Raw genomic sequence first — 11,836 nt, forward strand, 5'->3', positions numbered from 1 at the left:
CCAATACTTTTGTACTTTCACACAAGTACGTTTTGAATTCCAAACTTTTACTTGTAACAGAGGACCTCTACTGTACATTGCCGTATTGATACTTTTACTTAAGTAAAACATTTGAGTATTTTTTCCACCACTGGTGTGTGTGTGTGTGTGTGTGTGTGTGTGTGTGTGTGTGTGTGTGTGTGTGTGTGTGTGTGTGTGTGTGTGTGTGTGTGTGTGTGTGTGTGTGTGTGTGTGTGTGTGCGTGCGTGCGTGCGTGCGTGCGTGCGTGCGTGCGTGCGTGCGTGCGTGCGTGCGTGCGTGCGTGCGAGTGCACGCATGCGTTTCTGGCACATCGTATCGGTGTCCTCCGCTCACCACAGTCTGAATTATGAGGTGCTGATTCATACCCTTCCCCTGCATCCGCACTCAAATGTGTGAGCTTGTGTGTGTGTGTGTGTGTGTGTGTGTGTGTGTGTGTGTGTGTGTGTGTGAGTGCGAGCGAGCGTGCGTGCGCGTATTCGTAGGTCATACTTCTCGCATGATATAGTGCGTCGGTTTGTCACTCGATACGCTCCAGCGTGGAGTGTTGTCATCGTCCCCCGGGGCGCGTCCACAGGCAGTAAAAACTCTATCTCCGCAGGGCGATTTCAGCAGTTTCTTCAGCCATCTGTGTTATTTCTTAACAGCTAACGCCTTAGCGTAGTACCGCGCGCGCCGAAGCTATATACGAGGATGTTCCGCTGACGACATCCATTGTGCAACCCCCCCCCCCCCCCCCCCCACTGTAAACTCAACGGTGGTGTAAAGTAACTAAGTACATTTACTCAAGTACTGTACTTGAGTACAATTTTGAGGTACTTTTACTTTATTGGAGTACTACCAATTTTCAGTACTTTTACTTCTACTCCACTACATCTCAGAGGCAAATATTGTACTTTTACTCCACTACAATTGTCTGAAGACTTTAGTCACTAGTTACTTTATTACATTATAAAACATACTCTAACCACTTTAGGCCTATTTTATACCTAGGCTATTTGAAAATAGCCGATCTACAAGCTCACAACGCGTTGCACCGCGACGCGTTGTGAGCTTGTAGATCTGCTATTTTCAAACATGTTAGTACTTCTACTTTTGGTACTTTAAGTATGTTTTGATGCCAATACTTTTGTACTTTTACTCATTAACATGTTGAACACAGGTCTTTTACCTGTAACTTAAATTTTCATATTATGTTATTGCTACTTTTACTATAATATCTGAGTACCTTTTCCACCACTGAAACTCAAGAGTTTACCCCTACCCTAACCCCTTTAAAAATGTCCTCCATCTCTGCCAGGACATTTTGGTCCTTCGCAAGAATAGAGAAGTCTCGAACAATAAAGCTTTATGATTTGATTTTGATTTGATTTTGATTCTTTTTTATCAAGGATCAGCCATTAGCTGGTGCCATATCAACCACTTAAGTCTTCTTGGGGCGCACGCGCAAATACATAGAAAAACAGCTGCAAATACAAACCATACATTGCAAAATACCCCCAAAGAACTTTCAACACAATAAATGATAAATCAGTCGATATAAAGGGAAGAATCTGGGGATCCACATGGGAACGGTGTGGCTCCAATGTGTCGTCTATGTCAGTGTTTGTGACAAATGTGTTGGCAGTCTGTGTTGCAATTATGTGTTGTTGTCATTGTATTTTTAACAACACTTACTATGTGTCCATGACACATTTACAGTGGTGGAAGAAGTACTCAAGATATTTTACTTAAGTAAAATAGCAATACCACAATATAAAAATACTCTGTTACAGGTAAAAGGCTTGTGTTCAAAATGTGGCATCAAAATATACTTAAAGGGGCTACACCATGAATTTCATTTTTTTTTTGGTTTTTAGTATTTTTTGGGCTCCCCAGTGTCTCTTGTACCCAAAAAAATATTTTTTTTTAACATTCAGTCATTCATGCTCATTTCATGGATTTCCTGAATGGGCGTGTCTGAACAGGCCATTTCAGAATGGCTGTGCAAGTGATGTCACTTGCACAGATTTTGCATTGACGATGGCCAGACAGAATTGCTCAGTAGCTCCCCCCTGCCCAATAGGACGTTTTGGTATTGCAGCTGAAAAAGCTTGGAATGACAGACAGTCAGATTGTGAGAAAAAATATCTGGATGGTTTTTAGGCTTACAACCTGTTTAAAACGTATTAGGGGGCAATATTTATATATAATATATTTTTTTTTAATTCATGGTGTAGCCCCTTTAAAATACCAAGAGTAAAAAGTACTCATTATGCAGTTTTCAAATGTATACAAATCTTTTGAAAATAGCAGATCTACAACGCATTGTGATCGGCTATTTTCAAATGGCCGAAATGTATTTAGGGCTGAATTGGTTAATGTATGTGTTGTAATAACAATCAAAATCTACAAAGTAACTAGTAACTAAAGTTTTCCAATAATTGTAGTGGAGTAAAAGTGCAATATTTGCCTCTGAGATGTAGTGGGGTAGAAGTAAAAGTACAAAAACATGGAAAAGTAAAAAATACCTCAAAACTATACTCAAGTACAGTACTTGAGTAAATGTACTGAGTTACTTTACACCACTGGAAACCAGGTGATTGGCGTTGAAGCAAAACGACAGCCCGTATTTGATTTGTGATCAATATCGCCACAGGGATGCAAAAAATGAAAAACTCTCTTCCCTTCGCTCCTAAATCAATGCCATCCGTGTTTTTGGGCTTCCATGCTCCACAGTATATTTCCTGACATTTTACAGACGGCTCACACTGAGTGTTTGTAACGCGAGCCAAAGCCAGGGGCGGGGTCGGGTTTGGTTTGGTTGGACGGGCTCGCTCTTGTTTGGCGAAGGTTCTGAGGCGTAGAATTCGATTTGGTGTGCGCTTAGACCTCAAGCGCGGATTGGAAGGCAATGAAACGGACGGGGCTCTTTCCGTGTGGCGGGGCGGGCGAGCGAGCGCTTGCGGTGGTTTCTGAGCTGCTCTTTGGAGGAACTTTTGGGCTTCGGTCGGTCCCCCTCTGCTCGGGGGGGGGGGAATATCAGTGTACATAATAAAGTTTAATAAGGTGAATGAGATGAATAAGACGTGTGGGGGCTTTGCAGGATGGTAGGATATATAAGGCTCCCTATTCAGTGGAAGACGTTTTGAATGAGAGAGGATTATTCATGGTGGTGAGGCCACTGTACCGCCGTTGTTGGACTTACTAACAAGTACTGAATGTAGTCTGTGTGTGTGTGTGTGTGTGTGTGTGTGTGTGTGTGTGTGTGTGCGTGCGTGCGTGCGTGCGTGCGTGCGTGCGTGCGCGCGTGTGTGTGTGTCTAATCTTCCAGACCACTTGATGGATCAGCAACAGATTAATTAGGCCAAGGAAGTAAATCCTGGTATATAACGTAATTCACATACAGTATTGTGAATGTTTTTTTGTGTGATTTTTCTACTCATTTCTTTTCACATACCGTATGTTTTATACTTGTATGTATGTATAGTATCCTGTATGTTTTTTTACTCTGATCGGGCTGAAACGATGTCTAACTTTCCAGCTTGTGGATCAGCTACTTTTGATGCTTTTGTGACGCTGTAATACATTATGATCAAGTAGGGCATTCATTTACAAAAAAAACTCAAAACGTTTTTTTTTGTTTAAGTCTGCCGTGTGAATACGGTCATTATTGTGTTCCTGGACTAACGTGTCTCCGTTTTTTATTTGTTGTCTCCGTCGTGTGTCCCCCTCCAGAGACACCTGTCTCCTGAGGACTTCATGCAGGTGTTCGGGGTGACCCTGGACCAGTTCGACCGCATGGCGCTCTGGAAGAAGAACGACATGAAGAAGAAAGCACGCCTTTTCTAAAAAAAAACACAACAAATAAAAGGGAGAAGGAAACCACGAAGCGAAAACGCCCGAGCGACAAACCAACCAACAAACAAACAAACAAACAACGTCCGTCCCCGAACCTCGAGGGAGCTGAGAGAAACGGAAGAAAATATTAAAAACGCACACAAACACACACACAAACAACAATAACGACAACCCATACCTATACCCCAGTATATACAATATATGCATCGTCATGAACCACTTTTACCGCAACATTACGCCGTCTGCCCGGAGACACGGGAGGGAGCGTGGCGGCGCTCTGTGGGGGGGACGCCCCAGCACGGCAGACGCCGGGCCTGTTGGGACCGCCCTAGATGTATTTTTTTTCTCTTTTGTGATGCGATGTGGTGTGAATGTTAACTCTGATGAAAACCTTAGCAGGGGGGGGAGGTAGGGGCCGCATTTGCATGGCCTGAGTCACCGCTCCTCTTCTCCCCTCCACACCCACATACTGTACACCCCCCCCCCCCCCCCCCCCCCCCCCCCCAACACACACACACACCCAAGCCTCCATCTCAAACTCTCTTATCTCTTAGCGCATCCCGAGCAAAGCAGAAATAACGTCGTTTTCTATAATGTCTCACGCTGTGTCCTTCCTCCGCGACAGTTTCTAGCATCGCATTTTTCGACCACCGCACCACAGTGCGGTGTAGCCAGATTTATACGTCAGGCCGTGGACTCGCTGAAAGCGTTTACCGACGCGAGCGCTACAGTCAGTCGGCGCTACATTTCTGAGTCGCTCAAAACTCATTTCCGGAATTGTCTGTGCCATGTGTCGACGCTCCAAAACAGAACCTATAGCTCTGGAAGACGCGTCGACAGGTTTTGACTCGTCCAACTGACGCCGCCAGTGTGGCTACAGCCGCCGTAAAAACAATGGGTGCGTTTGTTAACCACATCGACAAGCTCACAACAAGCTTGTCGATTGGCTATTTTCAGCTAAAGCTTTCCCCACAATAACATAAAACAGAAAAGACACTAGTATAGAGCCTTGAGGGACTCCGGTCAACCATATGGGGTTTATGTGGTTAACGTGCACATCTGGGTCAGGGGCTTTAGTTGTACGACGGTGTCGCGGAAATAGCGGAAATAGCCACTCTACTCGTAGATCGGCATCCATCGTAGTTAATAAGTATATCGAGCCTTTATGCAGTGCCACTCCCCACTTTTGAGCGATATGCTTCACGACGTCGATCAGGTTTTTTCTTTTCTTCGTTCACAGTCAGCTCGTTTAGCACTTTTCCGCAGGTTTATCGTTCTCTCACTCGCTCCTTATCAGTTGTTCGCCTCGTTCTCCATCTACTGGATAGCGTTTTGTTTTGTGCCAACCCGCTCCGACCGACCGTAGCCAATCTCATACCAGCCTCTAACTCACTATCTACAAGCCTTGTTATCGTTATATATACATATTCTTTGGACTGGTACACTGTTATGCTAGCGCGTCAAGGCCAAAGACAGCAGGGGACAGGAAACCACACTTTGGGGGCTTTTTACCGCAATCTTTTCCTTCAAAACTCTTGTCAGAGCACCTTATCATAATCTTCTTTTTTTCATGTTTTGTATTTCATGTCAAAATAAATACACAAAGGAGTGAGAGAAACCTGTGCGATTGGAACGACTCAGCGGGTAGTTTCGACACATGCACCCTCATATGGTAAACACGGTCCATTGTCTTACACAAGCCCCTCGCGTGAATTGGCACGCCTTCCGAGAGCCTGGAGGGTGGGGTGGGTGAAGGGGCTTACAGAGAGACAAGGACAGGCAGGGGCCCCCATAACTGTGACAAGCGTTCATGAGTCCCCCATAGTGAGACAAAAGAAGCGGTTTCAGGGTCTACAAAATTGGTCACATCGCCCGGAGTGACATGCATTCACATCAACAGAAAATGAAAATAAAAATACAAAAAAAGACAGATTATTTTTGTAAGCTATTTTTGACTTCTGGAAGGATCATGAAACAAAGATGTGGCTGAGAGAATTGTGTTTTCTTTTTTTTGTTTTTGTTTTTTTATGTCACGTGAGCGATGTCCAGGGCCATGCTGATCTCGTTAACGCACCATATTCACTTACACAGGCCTGCAGCAGCATTTTAAGCTAAAAGCCCGATTTATGCTTGGTCGTGTGACGGCGTCGCGTGCCAAACATAGCCGATCTACAAGCTCATCCGTGACGCGTTGTGAGCTTGAAGATCGACCTATTTACGGCGAGCGACGCCGACGTGCGACCGGAGCGTGAACTAAGCATCACATGTGAGGTCTTCGCTCGATTTTAAAAAACTATAGATACTATAACTGTGCTATAACTTCTCAGATAGAGATTTAACTCTTTATATTTCATGTCGTTTGTAAGCGAATGTTGCGTTAAAGCTGCACACAACCTAGACAGGGCGGGAAAAAAATAATACATGGGCTTCGCTTCTTTTACGGACTGCAAAACCGACTTGCCAACTAACATGAATTGTATGTGAACATATTACACGACATATAGCAAATAATATTTGTCTCCAAGGTTTGCTACATACAAGCCATGGTGTAAAAAAATAATGCTGTTTGTGCATGGGAATGGAAGACTGGGATTTTATCCGACAACCTCCCAGAATAGAAATGTCTGAAAAAAAAAAGTCATTTGTGTGAGTTCGAATCCATCTTCAATTTGTATTTTTTGATTTGAGTGATTGACCCATTGATTGATTGATTGATTGATTTCACGTCAAATTAAACACCCAGTTCAGATGCTTCCATTTAGCTTGTTTTTAGATATTTATTTATTTTGCAATATTAAGGGAAGGATTTTGTGGAGCCTTTAGTGGCAAACAAGGCATAGTGTCAAACAAATTAATAGTACCGTTGAAAAAGCCTTTTTTGTTTTCTTTTCCTTTTCTTTTAAAAAACATATCAAGTTTTTATTTTTGATCAGAGTAAATATATCCGATCTGATGTTGCTCCTTCTGTCAGTAACACACTAACTGTTGTCATAAAACTGTCATGTTCTGTCTCTTTTCTGATTTCTAATATCCATCTGCTATTAAAGTGCTTTATTCAAAACAACCCGGTCAGAATGGAGCTTGAGTTTCACTTTTTTACAGCTTCACCCGGCTGATGGCCCAGTGGTGGACGAAGTACTCAACCCCAGTACTTGTGTCAGAGTATAACTACAACTATAAGTGGAAGTTGATCTGTACTTGAGTTGAAGTACTTGCTCATACAAATACTTCAACATTTTTCAAAAATACACGCTTAAAACAATAATGAAGTATTCAAAAGTGTAAATTACAAACCACATTACATTCTTTAATATAAATGTAAATGTTGACAAGGCTGACAAGGCTGTGTGTGTGATATTAAGCTTGCATTTAATATCACACACACCATATAAGAACTCCTCTTCTATGGTGTTTTTCTCTTATATGGAAATTTTCAATTTCAGTTTTGTTTTATTCTGAATCAATTCTGAATCTTTGATAATAAGAATCGCAATTTTTATATGAATCGCTCGTTTTTTCCAACACCCCTACTTTCTACCCACTCATCTACGGCCGCCCCAAGTTATATTTTAGGCCCATGTCTACAAGGATTCTCAGTGCAAACTGTACTGTAACGCGAGATTTAGCATCGAACACAACTGTATTTAAAGGTAGGGTAAGTTAAATAGCTCTATATTCTGATAGTACTCATTGCTATAGAGTGTTTGTTCAGTAAAAGGAGTCTCTCATGTCTCTCCAGCTCTTTATTAAACAGAAAATGCATTTTCAGTGCTCTCTCCCTGATTGGCTTAAATGTTGTCACCTGCCTGAAAATGCACTATATTCCGTTTACTAAAGAGCTGGAGAGAGTCCTGTGACCGAACAAACGCTCTGTAGCAATGATTACTATCAGAATATAGTACTTTAACCTTTTTAACAACAATGAAATATTTAACCAAAGAATATCACTTATACCCTACCTTTAACTTGCTTATCCATGACCCTGTCTGAGAATCTCATGACCCACTTTTTGGGCCTCAATCCACAGGCTGAGAAACACATTACAATGATAATAGTTGATGTCATACTGGATGATGGATGTGACAGGTCAACTGTTCCTTAACATCAGGGGTCAAATGGACTCTTATGGGTATGTAATTCTTGACAGTGTACAAAACCCTTATGGGTCTATTTGGTTCTATGTGTACACCCCCATAATTAAATGATGAAACGGCATAGATGCAGTGGTGGAAAAAGTACTCAAATTCTTTACTTAAGTAAAAGTAAAATACTGCAATATAAACATTTTATAAATAGTGAATTCAAGGCTTCATTGGGTGTGTAATTGATAGAAAATAGTTTTTTTTTTGCGTGAACTACTCCTTTAAAAAAGATGCCGATCGTAACAAGGAGCGGTGCTCACCTCAAAGCTGTGGTTGGGAAACCCCTCCTGAAGGTCTGGAGGAGCTTTTCCCATGCAGCATAGAGAGGCAGTGTGTGTGAGAGAGAGAGAGCTTCAGCAAGGCCAAGCCAGGCACCCCGGTCGTTATTTAAACAGCTGTAGAAACATGACTGTAATCTTGTGGGTCACGATGTCAAATCGTCAGACCTCATGGTTTCTGGTATATCTTCTGGTTTCAGCTTACCTGAACCCAGATCTCACACGCTGTGACCACCGTTGACCAGATCGGATGGAACTGACCCGAGGGCAGTTAGCCCACAGGCAGGGGTGGACAAAGTGATCAACCCCCCAGTACTTGAGTCAAAGTATAGATACTCCAACTGGTCAGATATTGTGCAACTACAAGTGCTGGAGTGCCTGAGTAAAAAAAAAAAAAAAAAAAGTAGGAATACTTAGGTATTGGAAAGTGAATTACAAACTACATTTTCTTTTGCATTGCTGTATTAAAAGTTTGAAATTTTTCCAAGAATAAGAAAAGAAAAAGAAAAATCAAAAATATCAATAATATAGTGAAAAGAGCAGATCTACTAGCCTGGCTCCACCCCCTGAAATCGCTAGCCTTGCATTCAGGGTCTGGTGACGCTGTAGAAGGCGGGGCTTTCTCGTTTGCAAATCTAAACGGCCCAAGCGGGATCGGGATAATCTAGTATGAACCAATCGCCAAAGAGCTCCCACTTTGGCCACGCCCCCATCTCAGAATACGACTGCACTGAGAGGGCTTTCAGACTGAATAATGGAGTGAAAAGAAATGAAAGTTCAGGCTGAGTGTCTCTTACCGGAACCCTGCCGGTCATCAAATTATTGGCTTGGGAATGAATGCGACAAAAACTAAAAAATATCCATGAATTCAAGTCTCCATGGGGTGACTAATCGATGGAGAAAAAGTCATTTTGGGGGTAAACTATCCCTTTAATGGGATAACTAACAGTACTCAAGTAAATGTACTCCGTTACTGTCCACAGGACGTAGTCATCTTCTCTGCCAAAGGGTCAGACCATTGTGAGCTGGAACTGGGATCACATTGGAAACACAGGCTGCGTTGCCCAAACCACACAAACCTTTCATCTTTTCTTTAAGACAAACACAGCTTCTGACACAGAGACAAACAGACATACCGTCGAGGCCTCTCCCGCGCGTCACAGCCAGCCCTTGCACTGTGAGAGAAACATGATTCATGTTCGCCCCGTACGTGTTTATGTTTTCTCTGCGTTGCATAATCGTCAAACAGAAATCGAAATTGGCCGACGACGGAGTCAAATATTTGGCCTCTTTTGGACCGCACGCTGACAGCACCCAGGCAACGCTGCACACATGAGAAATATGTTTTCAACTCTTCTTTTTTCTCCCTTTTATTTTTGTATTACCTAGGCCTGTGATTCTCAACCTGTGGGTTGGGGTCCCCAGATGACAGTGAAGTGACAATTGAAGGACTTTTAAGACCTTTTTAATACTTCAAAAGAAGAAGAAAAAGAAAAAAAATGCATCAAAAGTTATCAACAAACCATATTATAAAAAAACTGGTCAAACATTGGCCATATTTTCAAATAATATAAGAAGGAGGGAAACATTTTGAAAATTGATCACCTCCATCCACCTGTGAAGACATTCACAGGTGTTACCAATGAATGATACTAATGAAGGCTCTGTTCCATTCTGGTCAGACAGAGTCAGGGTGCTGATACTGTTGCATGTTGGCTCACTGGAAACACTCTGCTACACCAGAAGGTCTCAAAGTGTGGTCCAGGGACCCTCATGGTTCCTTAAGGGGTTTCCAAATGGCCCCTTACGGGTGTGTAACTCTGAGAGTATACAAATGGAACCAAATACGGGTCCATTTGGTTCCATTTGTATACTCTCAGAGTTATGGAGGTCGTGGAAATTGAAAAATCTGAGAACCACTGTGCTACACTAAATGGAACAGAGCCTTCATTAGTATCATTGATAACACCTGTGAAGGAAGTGATAATATGGCTGCTGTGCAAAGAGCCTATTCCAAGTGCTTGTCAGGGTGGGGGGTCCCCGGTTCAAATATGATTATGTTGGGGGGTCGTGGCCTGAAAAGGTTGAGAAGCACTGACATCAGATCAAGTTTCAGTTGAGTTGTTGTTCTTGGATGAAAGGTGTTAGGATATATGTTTGATGTGTTTGCTGTCAGATGTTGAGACTTTAAGAATGTTCGTATTATCGGTTCAGTGGCAACCCCTGAACTCTGTCTTCAAACCATGTTTAAAGTTAATATTAATCTATTTTGCCCTTGACTCAAGTTTTTTTTTTCTCTTAAAGGCATAGTTCACCCCCAAAATGACTTTTTTTCTATCAATTATTCACCCCATGGATATTTTTTTAGTTTTTCTCGTATTCCTAAGCCAATACTTTGATGACTGGCAGCAGTTCCGGTAGGAGACACAAAGAGTCTCCTTTAAAGGTTTCCTACCAGAACCGCTGCCTACCGGTCAAATTATTCAAATTAATCAAGTCTCCATGGGGTGACTAATTGATAAAAAAAAAGATCCCTTTAACAGCTGAAACCCTGGATAATGAGTACTTTATGCTTTTGGTACTTCATTTTGATACCAATACTTTTTTTTTTTACTCAAGTAAATTTTGAATTCTGGACATGTACTTGTAACAGAGTATTTCTACATTGCAGTATTGGTACTTTTACTTAAGTAAAATAAATATTACTTTTTCCACCACTGACGGCAGCCGATAGTGCTCAGATGCGTTAAGTATCAGATGGGTTAAGTATTAGATGGGTGAAAGGTTGGGAACCAAAGCTCTGTGTCGACCGGGGTCCCCCAGGGGTCTTTCCTTGACCCCCTCCTATTTCTTCCTCCACACGAAATCTGCAGCTATAAAATAGCCAATCTACAAGTTCTCAAGGTGTTGCGACACATTGTAAGCTTGTAGATCTTCAGTTTTTGCCCATTATGACATGCCCAGAATAAAATACTAGGGTTCATGCAGGTTAAAAAAATAACATCTATCCTTCTACCCTTCCTCCCCGCTCCCTCGTTTCTGTTCTTATTGTATCGTCTTACTTTAATAATAATAATAATAATAATAATAATAAACTTTATTTGTATAGCACCTTTCATGACATGAAATGCAGCGCAAAGTGTTTTACAGAGCAAGAATACAGTTACAGTTACAACCAATTTAACAATAAAGCAAACAAAAAATAAAATAAAATAAAAGCAAAAGCATAAAACATTAAAATAGGCAATACAGTGAGGACTTAAAAATCAACCAAAGAGTCAGCTAAAAGCAAGAGTGAAGAAATAGGTCTTGAGCTGTGCTTTAAAGCTATCGACAGAGGCTGCCTGTTTTAGGTGTAATGGGAGTTTATTCCACACTGTTGGTCCGTAAAAGCAGAATGCTGCTTCACCGTATTTTTTATATGTCATTTTAGGCACCTCGAGTAGGTCAGCACTTGAAGACCTGAGGGTCCGGTTTGGAACATGTCTCTCTAGGCAGTCATAGAGGTAGGAAGGTGCCAGACCATTTAGAGCTTTATAAACTATTAAAAGAATTTTA

The 11,836-nt window shown here is 41.9% G+C and overlaps 1 protein-coding gene across 1 annotated transcript in view; it reads left to right on the forward strand.

Moving 5' to 3' along the window:
• The window catches only part of ablim2 (actin binding LIM protein family, member 2), a 146,289-nt gene extending 139,367 nt beyond the window's left edge, over positions 1–6,922 (forward strand). Inside the window, exon 24 of the mRNA XM_084043719.1 lies at positions 3,736–6,922. Within this exon, the coding sequence (XP_083899845.1) occupies positions 3,736–3,849 (114 nt within the window). The 3' untranslated portion in view covers positions 3,850–6,922. The remainder of the gene's footprint in view (positions 1–3,735) is intronic.
• The last annotated feature ends 4,914 nt before the right edge of the window (positions 6,923–11,836 follow it).

Source organism: Gymnoscopelus microlampas (genome assembly GCF_963454915.1).
Source record: "Gymnoscopelus microlampas genome assembly, chromosome: 19".
NCBI lineage: Eukaryota > Metazoa > Chordata > Actinopteri > Myctophiformes > Myctophidae > Gymnoscopelus > Gymnoscopelus microlampas.